The 16980-nt window shown below is 43.7% G+C and overlaps 1 protein-coding gene across 3 annotated transcripts in view; it reads left to right on the forward strand.

The window, feature by feature from the left end:
* ADAMTS12 (ADAM metallopeptidase with thrombospondin type 1 motif 12) overlaps positions 1–16980 on the forward strand; it is a 292155-nt gene that overhangs the window by 60692 nt on the left and 214483 nt on the right. Inside the window, exon 2 of one of the 3 annotated variants that reach the window (XM_082724447.1) lies at positions 10125–10263. The exons of the other annotated variants lie outside the window; for them this stretch is intronic. Coding sequence (XP_082580573.1) covers positions 10240–10263 — 24 coding nt within the window. The 5' untranslated portion in view covers positions 10125–10239. The remainder of the gene's footprint in view (positions 1–10124; positions 10264–16980) is intronic. 3 annotated transcript variants of the gene reach the window in all.

Genomic DNA, 16980 nt, shown 5'->3' on the forward strand with positions numbered 1-16980 from the left:
TTAACAAAACACGGCTTTCATTAGTGTATTTTTATATAAATTGTACTAAGTAGCAAGGTGTAGACTGTTGATGTTGACACAAATGGTAGGATTTGGGGGAGCCACTTGAGGAGCATGCCTCTTTTTATTTGAACGTTGGATGACTACTCTTGGGTTGTGCATCAGGCATACTGTTAGTCTGGCCAGTCTTAGAATTTAAACTTTAACTAGTGCATGTGTAATACCATACTGACTAGACTGTACTATTTTACAGTAAATTACAGCCTTCAGGGGCGCCTGGGTGGCTCAGTCATTAAGCATCTGACTTTGGCTCAATTCAGGATCCCAGGGTCCTGGGATCGAGCCCCACATGGGACTCCCTGCTTGGTGGGAGGCCTGCTTCTCCTCTCACTCCTCATGCTTGTGCTCCCTCTCTCACTGTGTGTCTCTCTCTGTCAAATAAATAAATAAATAAATAAAATCTTTAAAAGAAATTACAGCCTTCATCACGCTGCTGTTTGACTACAATGGCACTAGTCAGACACTGTTTGTGTGTTTGTGGGGATAAAAATACATGTAATGAATGGGGACCCCATCTTGGTTATGCCAGTTCCCATTGGCTTCCAAATACTTCTGTATTCCCTGGCCTATACTTTGTATGACTCCCTGGAGTTCAGTGTCTGGCCCTCTCCCACCCCCACTCCTAGGCTAGGGAGATGAGCAGGTCTGATGGGGTCATCTGCAAGTTCCAACCGGTTCTGATGCTTCGTCTCCCCACTCAGCTGCCTTAGGTTGATACTGCCTTTTGGACTGCCTTTTGCATTCTTCTTTTCACTTAGGAGCTACATTTTCTTGAAACCTTTTCTAGGGTGCTGTCATTTTCCCAGGATCTCTTAGTCTGAGGAGGTTACCTCAGCAGTCATTTTGTCTTGCCGGTACATCTACAGCCGGTACTACTCCAGCTTGGAGTGGGCTGGCCTTGGCTCGCCATGCAGGTTTGAGCTCAGGTCTGCTCCAGGAACAGTCCTTCTGAGGCCGGCAGGTGTTGGTGGAAGCTCTTCCCAGAGCTGTGACAGAGATGAGGACGGTGAGTGCCACTGGGCAAACTTGGTTCCCACATTCAGTTGTACTAACATCCTTTTCACTAAAAGATGTCATGTGGACAGGCAAAGTCAGGGAGCGGACAACTGTATTCCTTAGGTGGGGAGGTAGAACAAGCTAATCTACCACAGGCTCTGGACAAAAATAATGGGTATTTGGGGGTAGTTTTTGGTTTGGACAGAGAAGAACAGAGAAGGATTTAGAGATATGGTATCTTAAAAAAGAAAGACTAGATGGCTTTCTGTAAGCTACTCTTGGATGATACATTCACATGCCACCAGAGAAGGTTGCCTGAGATCTTCTCTGAACTTGAAGCAGAGCACTCAGCGAGAACATTTATGACGAGTAATAGGAAAAGATGCGGAGACCAGGGACCCAGGTGGCCATCAGAGCTGGGGTTTGCTTGGCACCGTTACCATAGCATTGGTGCCAGTGGAGGCATCTTTGATGATGAACACCATCCCCATGGTGACCCCATGGGGGGGCTCCTTTTGTGTGACAGATGCTACCTGCCTGTGCTTAGAATCCAGTTCTCTGCTTAGCCCAGCTGTGCTTTGCTGGGAGATAGTGGTTTGGTTCTGTGTTCAATAGAAAAGTTAAGCAGTAGAAAAGTGGTTACCTCCCAGTCCCTGACAACCACTTTTCTACTATGTAACTTTATTTTTAGATTCCTCATATAAGTGATACCATGCAGTATTTTGGGGGGGATAGGATGGGGTCTGGCTTATTTCATGTAGCATAATGCCTTTCAGGTTCATCTATGTCAAGATTTCCTTCTTTCTTAAAAGCTGACTGATATTCCATTGTATGTGTGGGTATGTGTGTGTGTGTACATATATGTATATGTACACACACATATATATTTATGTATATGTGTCTACATTTTATTTATGTATATGTGTCTACATTTTATGTTACACTTGTCTATCATTGGACACATAGATCATCTTGTACTTCAGCAATTGTGAATAATTCTTCAAGGAGCATAGAGGTGCAGTTATGTTTTTGAGATAATGACTTTCTGGATTATAACCAGAAGTGGGATTGCTGGATCATATGGTATTTCTGTGTTTTGTGTCTTGAGGACCCTTCATGCTGTGGCTGCACCACATAGTGGCTGCACCAACTTACATTCCTACTAAAAGTACACAAGGTTTCCATTTCCTCCATAACTTGTTATCTCTTGTCTTTTTAATAATAGTCTTTTCTAACAGGTGTGAGGTATTAGGGGCTACACCTAACAGGTGTGTGAATTTCTAGGAGCTAGCATTTAAATAGATTACAACATGACTGTCTTTGCCTTGAGTTTTACAGGGCAGGAGTCTTCCTCAAGAAGTGTGGCCAGGAAGATCACAGACCACTGACCATCATTAGAGTATAGAAGTGCAGGCTAGGTTTTCCCTAACAACTAGTACTGGGATTGTGGAAAGTCAAGTATTTAAGGTTGCTGATATCATATGAGCTAAAGGATTGCTTGTTTACACTCTTGTTGGCAGGATGTTACCTTCTCTTGCTTGAAATTAGAGGTACCTTTATAGAAGACTTCTCAGCTTTTTTTAACCCTGCCTTCTGTGAATGTTTTGTCCTTCATTTTGGACCCAATCTGATCCTGTTACAGTTGGAAAGAAGGAACCTGCCTTGAAGAAATTTCTGGCCATCAGTAGTCAAAAAGTACTGATTTGAAATCATATAATTTTGATATTTATTTATTTGTTTGTTTACACATTTATTTTTATTGCATCATGATCGACAGCTAACATTATATTAGCTTCAGGTGTACAACATAATGATTGGAGAGTTGTATGTTATTGTGTACTGATCACCACAATAAGTCTACTTAATAGCTGTCACCATGCATAGTCACAAAATTGTTTTTCTTGTGATGAGGACTTTTCAGATCGTTTCTTTTAGCAACTTTCAGATATGCAGTATGTTGTTACTAACTGTAGTCACCATGCTGGATGTTACAGCCCCATGATTTATTTGTTTTATAACTGGAAGTTTGTACCTTTTAACCTGCTTTGCCCATTCCGCCCACTCTCTGGTTTTGACCTTTCAAGGGAAATGATGATGTGAGATAAATGAGATTCAGTCTGTGGGTTGGCTTTTTTTTTAAATTAAATTTATTTATTTTCAGCTAATAGTATTCATTATTTTTTCACCACACCCAGTGCTCCATGCAATCTGTCCCCTCTATAATACCCACCACCTGGTACCCCAACCTCCCACCCCCTCGCCACTTCAAACCCCTCAAATTGTTTTTCAGAGTCCATAGTCTCTCATGGTTCACCTCCCCTTCCAACGTCCCCCAACTCCCTCCTCCTCTCTAATTCCCCATGTCCTCCGTGCTATTTGTTATGCTCCACAAATAAGCGAAACCATATGATAGTTGACTCTCTCTGCTTGACTTATTTCACTCAGCATAATATTTGAACTTGCCCTTTGTGCCACAGCGTTGTCACAGAATTGAAATGGCAAGTAGCGCTCATGATATTAGCAGTCAGTAAGTTGGAACTGATTGGCTTAACGATGTAAAATAAAAAGGATTCCAGTTTGTAGCAGGCACAGTTCGGCTCACTGGGATGCCTTTATGGTCAGATAAGTATTATGAAATAACAGTTGCTCTTGCAGTTCTTCCCATTTTCCCCTTCTCTATTTTTAAGGAGAGATGAGAGAGACAGACTTTGATTTCTGGAGGCTTTGGGGCTGGGATGGGGCGGGGGGTTTGGTTTTGTGTTCTCCCATTGAGCTTCAGTCTTTTGACTTAAGGACTTGACCTCTGTTCAGACACGCTGACTTCCTACTTGGAGGGGTCACAAAATTGCTCATGCTGTTACCAGTTTGGAGTAGTGGTTCCCTGTCAGCTCCCTTCTCTAAGCCTTGGTCACCTTGCAACCTTGGTTGCATGTTACAAGCCCTTGGGAAACAATGGAAACTACCAGTGCTTCTCTGTCCCACCACCAGGAATTTGGGTTCATCTGGTTGAGATGTAGCTTGGACCCTGGGAGGTTTTAAGGCCCCACCCCCCAGGTGCCTCCCAAGTACAGCCAAGATTGAGATTTGGTAGCATAGGTCAAGGTGCAGTTGGTGACTTTGAGGGGGCTGGAGGAGAAGCCTAGTATACTTGGGTACCTTAGAAGTAGGGATGATAGACTGGTAAGAAAAGAGAGAACAGAGAAGAGGAATGGTACAGAAGAGACAGCTAACCAAAGGAAAGACAGGCTTCTCATATCTCACGTTTACCTAGATTGGTTCAATGAGAGAGTGTCCTTCCCTTTTAACCCGTTGAATGATTCCCAGGGATCGTGCACCACCTGATGCCAGGAGGCGCGAAGGCCTCAGGAACTGCAAGAGATCTATAGCTTGAGGTCTCCTTTTGGCTTATTTAGCCTTACTCATGGACAGGTCAAGAGCAGGTAGCAGTCAGAATTACTAATTACAAAAGCAGTCATGTTTAGTGTAAAATAATTTTTAAAATAGAGAATTACATAAAATACACACTGAAAGCCCTCTCCTTAATTCCACTTTTATCCCACCTTATCTGATTGTTTCTTTTTACAGATTTCTTACACATGCTGATATTTGCATGTATGTATTCATAAATACACATAGTTGTGTGTCTGTTTTGTAGTTGTCAGAAATAGGTTAGATTATGCTGGGCTAACTAACAACCCCAAACCCAGGGGAACACAACAGAAGTTTATTTCTCAATCCCATATTATATGATATTGACTAGGGGAGCTGCTCCAAGTTGCCAAAAGCTTGATCTCAACAAATACTTTCAAGAAAACTTGGGAGAGGGAAGATTGCTCTGAGGCACATGCTGGTATGTAATGTTGTGGCCTGCAAGTGACATATGTCATTTATACTCACAGCTCCTTGGCTGTAACTAGACCTGTGACCCCACTGAGCACCAAGAGGGCCAGGAAATTCAGCTTTCTATATGCCTGGAAAGAGAGGAGTACTGGATAGCAGCAAGCGACACCATTATAGGTCATAGAGGTGCATATCAATACTCTTTATCTACATGAACACACATAATTTTAAGATGAAAAATAAAGAAATGTATATGCACTGTTAATATAAAAATGGAGCCCTACCGCTCAAGAATTTGGTGCTTTTCACGCAGCAACATAACCTTGACATCTTTCCATGTCTATTAAAGTCTTGTTTCTTCTAAAGTTGGTGCAGTAGTGTGTGCATTTCATTCACTTTTTCATGAATCCAGTGTCTTCTCTCTGCCAGGCTGTGTGCTGGGTGCAAAAGTGAGTGAAACGGACATGGCTGCCTTGTTTTACTGGAATGTCCTGTGCAGCTAGCATGTAGCATATGCCCTGTATGCACCGTAGTCTGTTGTCCCGTTGATGTCCTCACTGATGGGTCACTTAGGTGTTACCAATAATGCTGTAGGCGACGTCATTGTTATTATGCCTTTGGGCACTTGCAAATTTTTCTTTCTCATCAGTCATGGAGAATAAGCTGTGAATCCTGGAGGTTCTCCATGTGCCCAAAAAGGTTCTGTGTGTCTTAACAGAGGTATGAGCAGGACTCTAGTCTAGAGTGAGGTTCTCCAAGTGAAATTTCTAGGTGTTTTTCCTGGGCTTGGTTGTTGTTGTTCCTCGGCGAACTCCAACATTGCATTGTTACTGAGGCAGTCGGCCTAAGGTTCTGGGTTCCTTCATTCTCTTCAGCCTTCACCTCGATCAGTGGGGGAAAGGGTGGCAAATTTTAGAGCCCTCCACATTTGGGCTGAAGGGCCATATTTTTTTTAAGATTTATTTGACAGACAGAGGTCACAAGTAGGCAGAGGGGCAGGCAGAGAGAGAGAGGAGGAAGCAGAAAGAGAGAGGAAACAGCTCTCTCTCTCTCTGAGCAGAGAGCCTGATGCAGGGCTCGATCCCAGGACCCTGGGATCATGACCTGAGCCAAAGGCAGACACTTAACGACTGAGCCACCCAGGCGCCCCTGAAGGGCTCTTATTGACCCGGCGGAAGGACATTGTGCATTCCCCGGGAACCCCCTGCCACCATCTTAGCTCCCCTCCTCTCCACCAGAAGTAGCAGTGAGGAACTTTAGGAGTCTGGGCATATGGTGCCTGCTTTAGGACCAGAAACATGGAGAACATTCTTCCCAGCTTTCCTGAGCTGTGCGCTCAGAGTTCCCAGATAAAACCCAGACTTTGCTCTGCATGAAAGTCTGTTTTTGTGACAGCTGCTTGAAAGTACCACACCTTTCAACTGTCTTTTCCGAACGTTTAGAACTTTGTAATTACTAAAAAAGATGTAAATAATGGCGTTGCTGGGAGGAAAAGGATGGCTGTCCTTTTAAGAATATTTCAAGCTGCAAGTGGGGCTTTTTGGGGAGCTGACTTCCCTACAGGTGACAGCTCAAGATGCCATTTGCAGAGTTGGAAGGTGCCCTGTCTCCTTGTTCTTCCCTCCAGCCCTGGGGTCTGACATTTCTCCCACCGACCCCTTGTCCACTCTTAGGACGATGCTCAGGTGTGTGGGTTCCTCCACTGCCTGCCAGACCATTGGTCGTGGCTCCTGAAGTTAGAGGCATGCTCAGAGGGAAAGCAAGTGCATTGTACATTGAGCTAGAGAACCACTGTGCTTGGCTGAAGGGTCACCTGGTCAACTCTTCCCTCTGACTATGAGTATTGAGTTGATTGAAGCCAACTAAGGCTGATTACATAGCCACCTTTCCTCACACAAATCTTTCCCTCCTGTGACTGTCCCTTCTCCTTCAATCCTACCCCAAATATTTATTCTTCTCTGCCATTTCTTTCTCTGGGCCTTCAGTCCAGTTGATTCTTTTGTTTCCTATTCTCCTTTCCCACTTTTAAAATTCTGTCCTTCCTTCAGGGCTCCTTCTGGGTTTCATCCCTACCCATCCTGCCCCGAGAGACCTACCGTGCTGATCTCATTGCATTTGAACATTACCGATGTTGAGTAATGTAGCACCCCGTAATTGGTCTTGGTCAGTTTTTTTTTTTTTTTTTTTTATTTTTAAAAGATTTTATTTATTTATTTGAAAGATGGAGATCACAAGTAGGCAGAGAGGCAGGCAGAGAGAGAGAGAGAGGGAAGCAGGCTTCCTGCGGAGCAGGGAGCCCGATGCGGGGCTCGATCCCAGGACCCTGAGATCATGACCCGAGCCAAAGGCAGCAGCCCAAACCACTGAGCCACCCAGGCGCCCCGGTCTTGGTCAGTTTTTGTAGGTGTTTTTTTTTCTCCACCAGTCTTAGAGGTCAAGCTTGTATTTGCTCCCTCTACAGTAGAACCCAGCGTCATGCAATAAGTTATTATGGCTGGTATTATCTTGCTAAAAGTACCAGACTTTGAGATTCATTTAGAAAAGGGTCCAGTTTGAAAGTATCATATATATAATAATAAGCTGAGTTGTGGACATCAGGATTAGCTTTTGGATCCCAAACTTTTCGGTGCTCTATGCTGACCAGACCCCTTTCTTTGTGTAGTTTAAGATTTTAAAACTCCTGATCACTCCTGTGGGTTATTTCAACCCAGTAGCTTGTAGAAAGCTAATTTGTGCAGGAAGCCAGAGGCCCTGTGTCCGCTGTGCCGCCATGCGCATGAGATGCTATGATCATGTGGGGCAGGACATCAGGGACAGAGCTTAAGCCAGAGCCACTGGCCTCCGTCTCCTGACATGCGTTCCGATCTGGGCATGGCTTGCTTTCATCCTGAGAGGCTGACCCCACACTTTACAGTGGAGGGATCGAAATCACCAGGTAAGCCTCTAATAAATGTTAGTATTGCTACTTGAAGCAGCGCCAGATGTCAGGCCTCCTTCATGTATGACGCAGCAGGAAGAACACAGCACAGCTTATGGGGCACCTGGGTGGCTTAGTCAGTGAAGCCTCTGCCTCCTGCTCAGGTCATGATCCCAGGGCCCTGGGATGGAGTCCCACATCGGGCTCCCTGCTCAGCGGGGAGCCTGCATTTCCCTCTGTACCTCCCTCCACTTGCGCACAATCTCTCTCTCTCTCAGATAAATAAATAAAATCCTTAAAGAAAGAACATAGCCCAACCTATGAAGTATTCCTGTTTCTAGGAATAATTCTTTCATATGGACGTATGCGTATATATAGAGAGGTAGCTGATATCTACCGCTTATCCATAGATATGTATATATATATCAATACGTATTCTGTATATGGAGCTAGAAACTTGATTTTATCCAGATCCATGTGTATACATATGTTTGTACACAAACACACTTGCACATGCATATGCACACACAGGCATGCCACACATCTGAATCAAATCAAGCTTCTAGTTTACCAGTTTACAGAGAGCAGGGATAAAGAAAGCCGCAGGGAAGCAACCAGATTCGGAATGTGGGACATTTTCCAGGACAACAGACCTGGTTTCTGCACCCGCCAATGGCAGGGGGGAAGGTGGGTGGGCTTGTTCCAGAATAAAACAGAAGCGAGAAGCAAAACGCCCAGATGCTGAGTGTGGAACTTCTCCACGCCATATTTGTACACATGAACTGTAAAGAGACTTTCTTTGAGAAAATGGCAATTTTGTCGAAAATCGAGGGGTCATTTTTTTTACCCTTGTTAGGTGTGATAAAGGCCTAATATTTACTCTTGAAAATGGCCATAGTTTTAAAAGATTCATAGTGTAGTTTTGGTGTGAAATGATGTAGTGCTGGGATTTGCTTGAAATTACTGCAGCGACCAGCACGGACCTACTGGGAGCTGGAGAGGAGGCACGAGGCTGGCTAAGGTGGCCAGTCAGAGGGAGGAGGCTGCACAGGCAGCCTAGTGTTCCTGTGCTGAGAGCCGGGTCGGGAGTGCTGCAGGAAAATGCACTTGCCCCAGAGTTAGTCACTTCCTCAGGAACACCAAGTAATTTCATTTTTTTTTTCCATTTAATTTTTAAACTCAATTAATTAGCATATGATGTGTCATTTGTTTCAGGGTACAGGTGTGAGATTCATTCAGTGTCATATAAGGCCTGGTGCCCATTGCAACACACACCCTCCCCAGTGTCCACCACTTAGTTACCCCATCCCCCTACCCCCTTCACTCCAGTAACCCTCAGTTTGTTTCCTATGGTTAAGAGTCAATTAGGGATTTTCTCCCTCTCTGGTTTCATTTTGTTTCATTTTTCCCTCCCTTCTCCTGTGATCTTCTGCCTTGCTTCTTAAATTCCACATATCCTTAAGATCATATGATAATTGTCTTTCTCTGATTGACTTATTGGCTTAGTGTAATACCCTCTAGTTCCATCCATGTCCTTACAAATGTCAAGATTTCAGGTTTTTGATGACTGCATAGTATTCCATTGTGTATATATACCACATCTTCTTTATTCATTCATCTGTTGATGGACATCTAGGTTCTTTCCATAGTTTGGCTACTGTGGACATTGCTGCTATAAACATTGGGGTGTGGATGCCTCTTTGGATCACTGTATTTGTATCTTTGGGGAAAATTACCCAGTAATGTGATTGCTGGGTCATAGGGTAGATCTATTTTCAACTTTTTAAGGAACCTCCATGCTGTTTTCCACAATGGTTGCACCAGCTTGCCTTCCTGCCAACAGTGTAGGAGGGTTCCCCTTTCTCTGCATCGTCACAAGCATCTGTTGTTTCCTGACTTACTAATTTTAGCCATTCTGACTGGTATGAGGTGGTATCTCATTGTAATCTTGATTTGTATTTCCCTGATGATGAGTGATGTGGAGCACTTTTTCATGTGTCTGTTGGCCATCTGGATGTCTTTTTTGCAGAAATGTCTATTCATGTCTTCTGCCCATTTTTTGATTGGATTATTTATTCTTTGGGTGTTTGGTAAGTTCTTCATAGACTTTGGATACTATCCCTTTACTGATATGTCATTTGCAAATATCCTCTCCCATTATACTGGTTGTCTTTTGGTTTTGTCAACTGTTCCCTTTGCTGAGAAACATGAAGTGATTTTCAAAATAAAGGAAAAGCAAACTGTAGTTCTGAAATGCCAGTGACAGTATGTCAGGAACCTGATTGCTAACATGCTCACCATTTCTTTTCAGACTCACTGGGAGCACGGCTGATGTGCTGCTCTTGGCCACCAGCAGTCTCCCTCCTCAGTGGAAGCCATTATTAGTTTCTTCTTTCCTGCGTGAGAGGCAGCCACTGAAACCTCTTATGGCTTTTTCTGGTAGAATAAAGGTGAGATGGTGAGAGCGGGCTGGTTGGCAGACAGGGACGCTGAGTGACAGAGGCTGTTCCGTCCCTCACTCCCCTCAGGGTATGGCCTGGTCTCAGCCTGGGGGACAGAGTGTGTGGGCCATGCCATCTGCTGCTGGGTTAACAGATAGGTCTGTGTCCACATTTCCCCACGCCCACAGTGGGGCAGCATCTGGTTCTCTGGGGATCTGAGGCCCTGTGCCCAAGACACTGACACTGTCAGGCTGTCCCCTTGTTCAGCATGTGTGGCCCTTCTGTCCTGGAGGGAACTCACAATGTCCACAACCTTTTATACTCCTCACGTTCCCATAGACCCTGATTGTTTACTTACAGAGCAAAACCATGCTTTTGTTTACAGGATCCGTGTGATCCTGAGTGTGTGTGTGTGTGTGTGAGAGAGAGAGATTGATTTCTGGGCCCTGAATCATATTTTTAGTGAGCTGGGATTTCACTCTTTCAGAGACAGGACTTTCCAGGCTCTCAGGAGTGAAGGATGTCCTGCAGAGCACTGTGGAAACAGAGGATTTGGAGAAAACTGGGTTAGTGCATCTGTAGGAGGGACAGGGGTGACACCTGTCCTGTCTCTCTCCCGGGGTTCCTAGGGAACAGAGGAGGATGTGTGCAGAGGTGCTGTGGAAATTGTGCAGCGTTCTGCAGTTAACGGGGGCTTTCTTGTTTTGGTTTGCTTATGGCGAGAGACACATGCTTCTCTTAAATGGCCCTTCCCTTCCTTCAAGGCTATAATGTAAGGATCCTCTCACAAATGGAGAAATTCAGAATAGCTGCCTGGTACACCTGCTTCGGGTTTTTCTCTGAATCGTGCCCCACTCTTCCCTCCCCCCAAATCATCTGGATGCCATGGGAAATGAAACCCCATGAACTGTCAAGTAGAGAAGGACGTTTGCGTCTCGTGTGCACCTCTGCTGGCTGTATTTTATAGTCCCCCCCCCCTTCCCACTTCCCCCCTTCCCCCCTTCCCCCCTCCCCCCTCCCTTCCTTCCACGCTTTCCCACCCTCTTCCTCCCTTGTGGGTACATTTTCATACCATTTCAGTGAGTCATTGTCAAATCTCATAACATTTGTTACCTTGGATGTGTACTTATTTATTGGCTAGATTGAGAGAGAGAGAGAGAGAGAGAGATCTCCACACCTTTCCCAGAGGGGCTTGTTTGTTTCAGCCGGATGCACATTATTACGAGGTCCGCTAATTCTGTTAAGTTGTAGGAATCACTGTGGCCACTTGTAAGCAGGCATCTTTTACAGAAAGACTGCAGTGCAGAGTTCTGGGTGTGCTCCACGGCCATTAGCTGGTGATCAAGGCAGGGACAGGGGTGCCCATCAGTGCTGGAATTACTTGGCATCCTTATGAGATCATCTCGATTCAGGGTGACTCAGCGTCACCTTTTCCCTCTCGTTGAGCGAGGCTGGGAGGTCCTTGGTGGCAGGGCCTGTGTTATATTCATCTTCAGCTGTTTGCTACGGAAACACTCCCTTGCACGTGGTAGGCATTCAGTGTCTATTTAATTCCTGTAGAAGAGTCAGGAGAAAAGAGCTCTTTTTCCTGCCCAGCTTTCCCGTGCCTTTAAATATCCTAGAGAAAAGTCACTTTCTTTTATATAGGGGAGACTCTTCTGTAATCCTACACAATGATGTAGTAATGATTCCTAGGAGCAGTCGTGTCTGAGGGTCCCCCAAGGACAGGGACGTGGAAGGGTCGAGATTATGGACAGTGTGGTTGGAAACCAGGAGACAGGCCTCCCGAAAGATGGGTCACAGCCCAGGGGAGCTTGTGGATTTGATGACATTCAATTCTTGAAGACTTTGGGCTGGTTCTGATGACAGATGTCACTGCTGTACCCTTTCAAATATGTGGGTCACTCAAGTACCCATAGTTTCTCTCTTAAGAAATGTGTTCTCGCTATGAACGAACCTTTATGAGAATGAGACATGTTTTGTTCACAAATGCTAGCGATGGTAGGAGTTTCAGGCAATTGGCTAGATTGGAACCTTGCTGAAATGCATAGAGCTGCCGGGGACACTTCCATAGAGGGTCATCTTAATTTTATTAATACCCCGTGTTCCCTCCCTACAAATCTTTACTTTTTCTAAAAAATAAGATCTTTTAGCCTTTTTCTGTAGCCACCTGTTTATTTGTTTTGTTTTGTGTTTTTTGTAACCTTGACAGCAAAATAAAACAGTAAGAGGTGACTGCAAATGGTAATTTTTTTTTAAGATTTTTTTTCTTTTTGACAGGCAGAGATCACAAGTAGGCAGAGAGGTAGGCAGAGAAAGAAAGGAGAAGCAGGCTCTCCGATGAGCAGAGAGCCCGACATGGGGCTTGATCCTAGAGCCCTGGGATCACGACCTGAGCCGAAGGCAGAGGCCTTGACCCACTAAGCCACCCAGGTGCCCCTGCAAATGGTAATTTTTAAATGTTTCCTATGTTCTTCCAAGGATGGGAGACTCCATCTGACTAAGGAATGACAAGCTGTTTCAAAGAAAAAGACATTACTTTTAAAAGGGGAAGTATATTCTTACAATCACCGAATTGGAAAGGCCTAAAGCACGTTTCATCTATTGAGAACCACACCAAGGCATAAGTTTAGTGAATTATGTCATGGCTAACATGTGTAATGGGTGTGATTAGTTATAATCATCATGAAATTGTCGGCCTTTTTAGTACTGAGCTCAGAGGGGTCACTTTCAGTGAACTGGAGTCCCCACAAAGGTGGAGGGATCAGGAATTGTAGTTGGTTTAATTCATTAGGATCGGGCAGGCACTTGCTATTCTCAGATCTAGCCCTGGAGGTGGACAGCATAGATATGATTGAAAGAGGGTCAGGAAATGGGTCTTCCCAGAGTCTGTTGATCCCACTGGGCCCTGCCACCGGGCGGAAGGGTTCTGGCATTGGAGACCATGGGCGGTGCGTCTTATACTCGTCTCATCACAAGAATCAGCCGTTTTGCTTTTTGAAAACATGGACTCCTGGGACCTAGTCTGTTCAAGAGTATATGTTCAGGAGTATATGTGTGTCGGCTAATGTGTATCAGAATCCCCTGGAATCATCAGAATTGTTTGCAAGCTGTGTAAGTCTCCCCATAATGGATGACGATATCCTTTGATGTCTGGTATTACACTGCATAGAGGAACAAATGCGTGTGTTTAAAAAAAAATTTCATTGGGGGTAATATGCCTCCTCCTGTCTTGCTCCCCTTCCCCATAACCCATCCTCACTGGAGAACCATGAACCCAGAAGAATGGCCTTTTTTTTTTTTTTTTAGGAAATGTTTTTCAATAGCTTTGTCAAGGTAACATCTGCATGTTATCACATTTCACCCACTGTTAATTGTACAGTGCAGGGATTTTTGAGTGAACAGCAATTGTGGACTCATCACCACAATACATTTTTTAAATATTTCTGTCACTCCCAAAAAGTTCACTCCTGCCTATTTGCAGGCAGTTCCCATTCCCAGCCCAGCCCCAGGCAGACATCATTCTCTGCCTCTCGAGCTTTGCATTTTAAAGAAATTTCATGTAATGGAATCACGCAGGATGTAGTCTTTTGTGTCTGGCAGTCTTTCACTTAGCATAACACCTTTGGGGTTCATCCCTGTTGTTGCCTATATGGGTGGCTCATTCTTTTTATTGCCGAGCAGTGTCTGTTGTATTGATAGACTTTGGTTATCCATTCACCAGCCGGGGCACGTTTGGACTGTGTCTAGCTTTCGGCTACTTTATTTTTTTATTTTTTAAGATTTTATTTATTTATTTGACACAGCGAGAGAGATCACAAGTAGGCAGAGAGGCAGGCAGAGAGAGAGGATGAAGCAGGCTCCCTGCCAGGCAGAGAGCCCAATATGGGGCTCGATCCCAGGACCCTGAGATCATGACCTGAGCCGCAGGCAGAGGCTTAACTCACTGAGCCACCCGTGCCCCAGCTTTTGGCTACTTTAAATGAGGCTTCTGTGAATGCTGCCTCCAAGTCCCGTGTGACAGCATGCTCATACGTCTCTTGGGTAGACGTCTGGAAGTGGAATTGTTTGGTTATATGAAGAGTATATGTGCAGTCTTTTGAAAAACTGCCACACCATTTTGAAACATCTTGTTTCCCAAATAACTACGCTATTTTACATTCCCACCAGCAATACATGAGAGCTGTGGTTTCTCCAAATCTTAGCCAACACTTGGCATTGCCAATCTTTTAGATCATAATCATTCTTCAAATAGGTATGTAATGATATATAATTTAATGTGCATTCCCCTAATAATGAATAGTGTCGAACATCTTTTTGTAACCTTAGGGGCAAGTCATATCTTCTTTTTTTTTTTAAGATTTATGTATTTATTTGAGAGAGAGAGAGCGAGCATTGAAACCTTAGTGGTCTCTGTGCAGAGCGTGGAGCCTGACTTAGGGCTCATCTCAAGATGATGACCTGAGCTGAAACCAAAGGTGAGATGCTAAAGTGACTACACCAAGCAGGGGCTCCAAGTCATGTCTTTATATTTCAGTGTTCATTTAAATATTTTGCCCATTTCTAATTGGTCTGTCTTCTTCCTGAGCTGTAAGAATGTACTGAATACAAGTCTTTTTCAGATACATGTTCTGCAAATATTTTCTCCCTCTCTGTGTCCTTTCTTTTTCTAAAAGATCTTTTGAGGAGAAAAACCAAAATTTAGTTTTGTTGAAGTTCAGTTTACTAATTTTTTCTCTCAGGTGGTGTGCTTTTGGTATCATATATATAATTTTTTTTGCCTTATCTAAGGTCATAGTGATTTTCTCCTCCTATAGTTTTAGTCTTTGCATTTAGGCTTGTGATCCATTTTGAGATAATTGTTGTATATGGCATGAGTTAAGTACCATCTTCATTCTTTTCCAAGTGGATATCTACTTGTCTCCCCTCCATTTCCTTTCCCATTTTCCCTGTCCTGTCCCCATTAAACTGTTTTAGCTACTTCATGAAAAATTAATTGACTTAAGAGTAAGGGTTAATTTCTGACTCTCCGTTCTCTTCCATTGATGTATTTATCTTCTCTAACACCATGCTGTCTCGATTATGGTAGCTTTACAGTGAGCTTTGGAATTAGGTAGTGAATTTCCAAACTTATTCTTCTTTATAAAAGTTATTTTGGCTATTCTAGGTACTTTTCATTTCAATATAAATTTTAGGATCATCTGATTATTTTCTACCCAAAAAAAAAAGGCATCCAGAATTTTGATGGGGATTGTGTTGAATCCATAGGTCATTCTGGGAAGAATTTCTCAAAACTGTTTTCAGTCCTTGAACATGGTATGTCTCTTCAACTATTTAGAAATTATTTAATTAATCTCAGTGATGTTTTATAGATTTCAAGGTATAAATATTGCCCATATATTTAAAAATTGACTTGTAATTATTCTATTCTCCTTGATTGTGTTTGTGAACTTTAATGTCCTAGTAATACTGGCTTCAGAAAAGATTGGGAGGTTTTACCTTCTATTCTGCTTTCTGAATATTATTTCTTCCTTAAATACTTGATAGAATTTACCAGTGACAACGTTGAGTCTAAACTTTCCTTTGTCGGAAGTTTTTAACTACTAATTCAGATTTTAAAAGAAGTTTATCTGTTGCGTGTATGAGTCAAGACTGTCCATCTTGTAATCTCAGAGCGTAAAGTCTGAGAGGCTAAACGTTTGGGTCCATGGCTGCGTTGTCGACATGACCCAGGAAAACTACTTAGTGTTCCTCATGGATTATCTCAGCACATATTCCATACCAGCCACCGCAGTATTCTTGGGGAAAGTATAAAAGAAGAAAAGGGAAGAGGGTTTTTGTCAGTTTTTACCTGGAGACTTCAGAGTTTTACCTGGAAACATCTGCTGTCCTGCCACTGAGATTCTCTGACGTTACTCCTGTTGCGTGACTTCCAGTAGCTCTGGAAATGCTGCTGGCAATGGGAAGGGGAAAGACCACGTCCACGTTTATTAGACTTAGCTCAGCCGAGAGCTACAAGAACCCAGAAGTCAGCTGGGCACAAAGGGTGTCTGACCCAGTGGGATGAAGTTAGCTCTTCACCTTTTGAAGCAATGCGATTTTAGAAAACAATTTTTATTTTTTTATTTTATTTTAAAGATTATATTTATATATTTGACAGAGAGAGATCACAAGTAGGCAGAGAGGCAGGCAGAGAGAAAGAGAGAGGGAAGCAGGCTCCCTGCTGAGCAGAGAGCCCTATGCGGGACTCGATCCCAGGACCCTGAGATCATGACCTGAGCTGAACACAGATGCTTTAACCCACTGAGCCACCCAGGCGCCGTAGAAAACAATTTTTAAAGACTATGTATTTATTTATTTGAGAGAGAGAGAGTGAACGAGCATGAGCAGGGGCAGAGAGCAGAGCGACAAGCAGACTCCCTGCTGAGCGTGGAGCCTGATATGGGGCTCGATCCCAGGACCCTGAGATGATGACCTGAGCCAAAAGCAGACACTTAACAGATTGAGCCACCCAGGCGCCCCTAGAAAACATTTTGAGTACACCATTAGCCTGATGATGTCCTGAATACTGATGAAGAATTCATATTTGGTAGTATAAATGAAAATTCAGATGCTTTTATAGAAGATCTTTACATAGGAAACTCTCCAGTCTTTTTCTTTTCTCGTCAATCTACGTGAATCACCTTAGCTTACTATTCTCTCAGCTTTTCCAATTCCTGTCAAAAC

Source organism: Mustela nivalis (assembly GCF_964662115.1).
Source record: "Mustela nivalis genome assembly, chromosome: 3".
Classification (NCBI taxonomy): Eukaryota; Metazoa; Chordata; class Mammalia; order Carnivora; family Mustelidae; genus Mustela; species Mustela nivalis.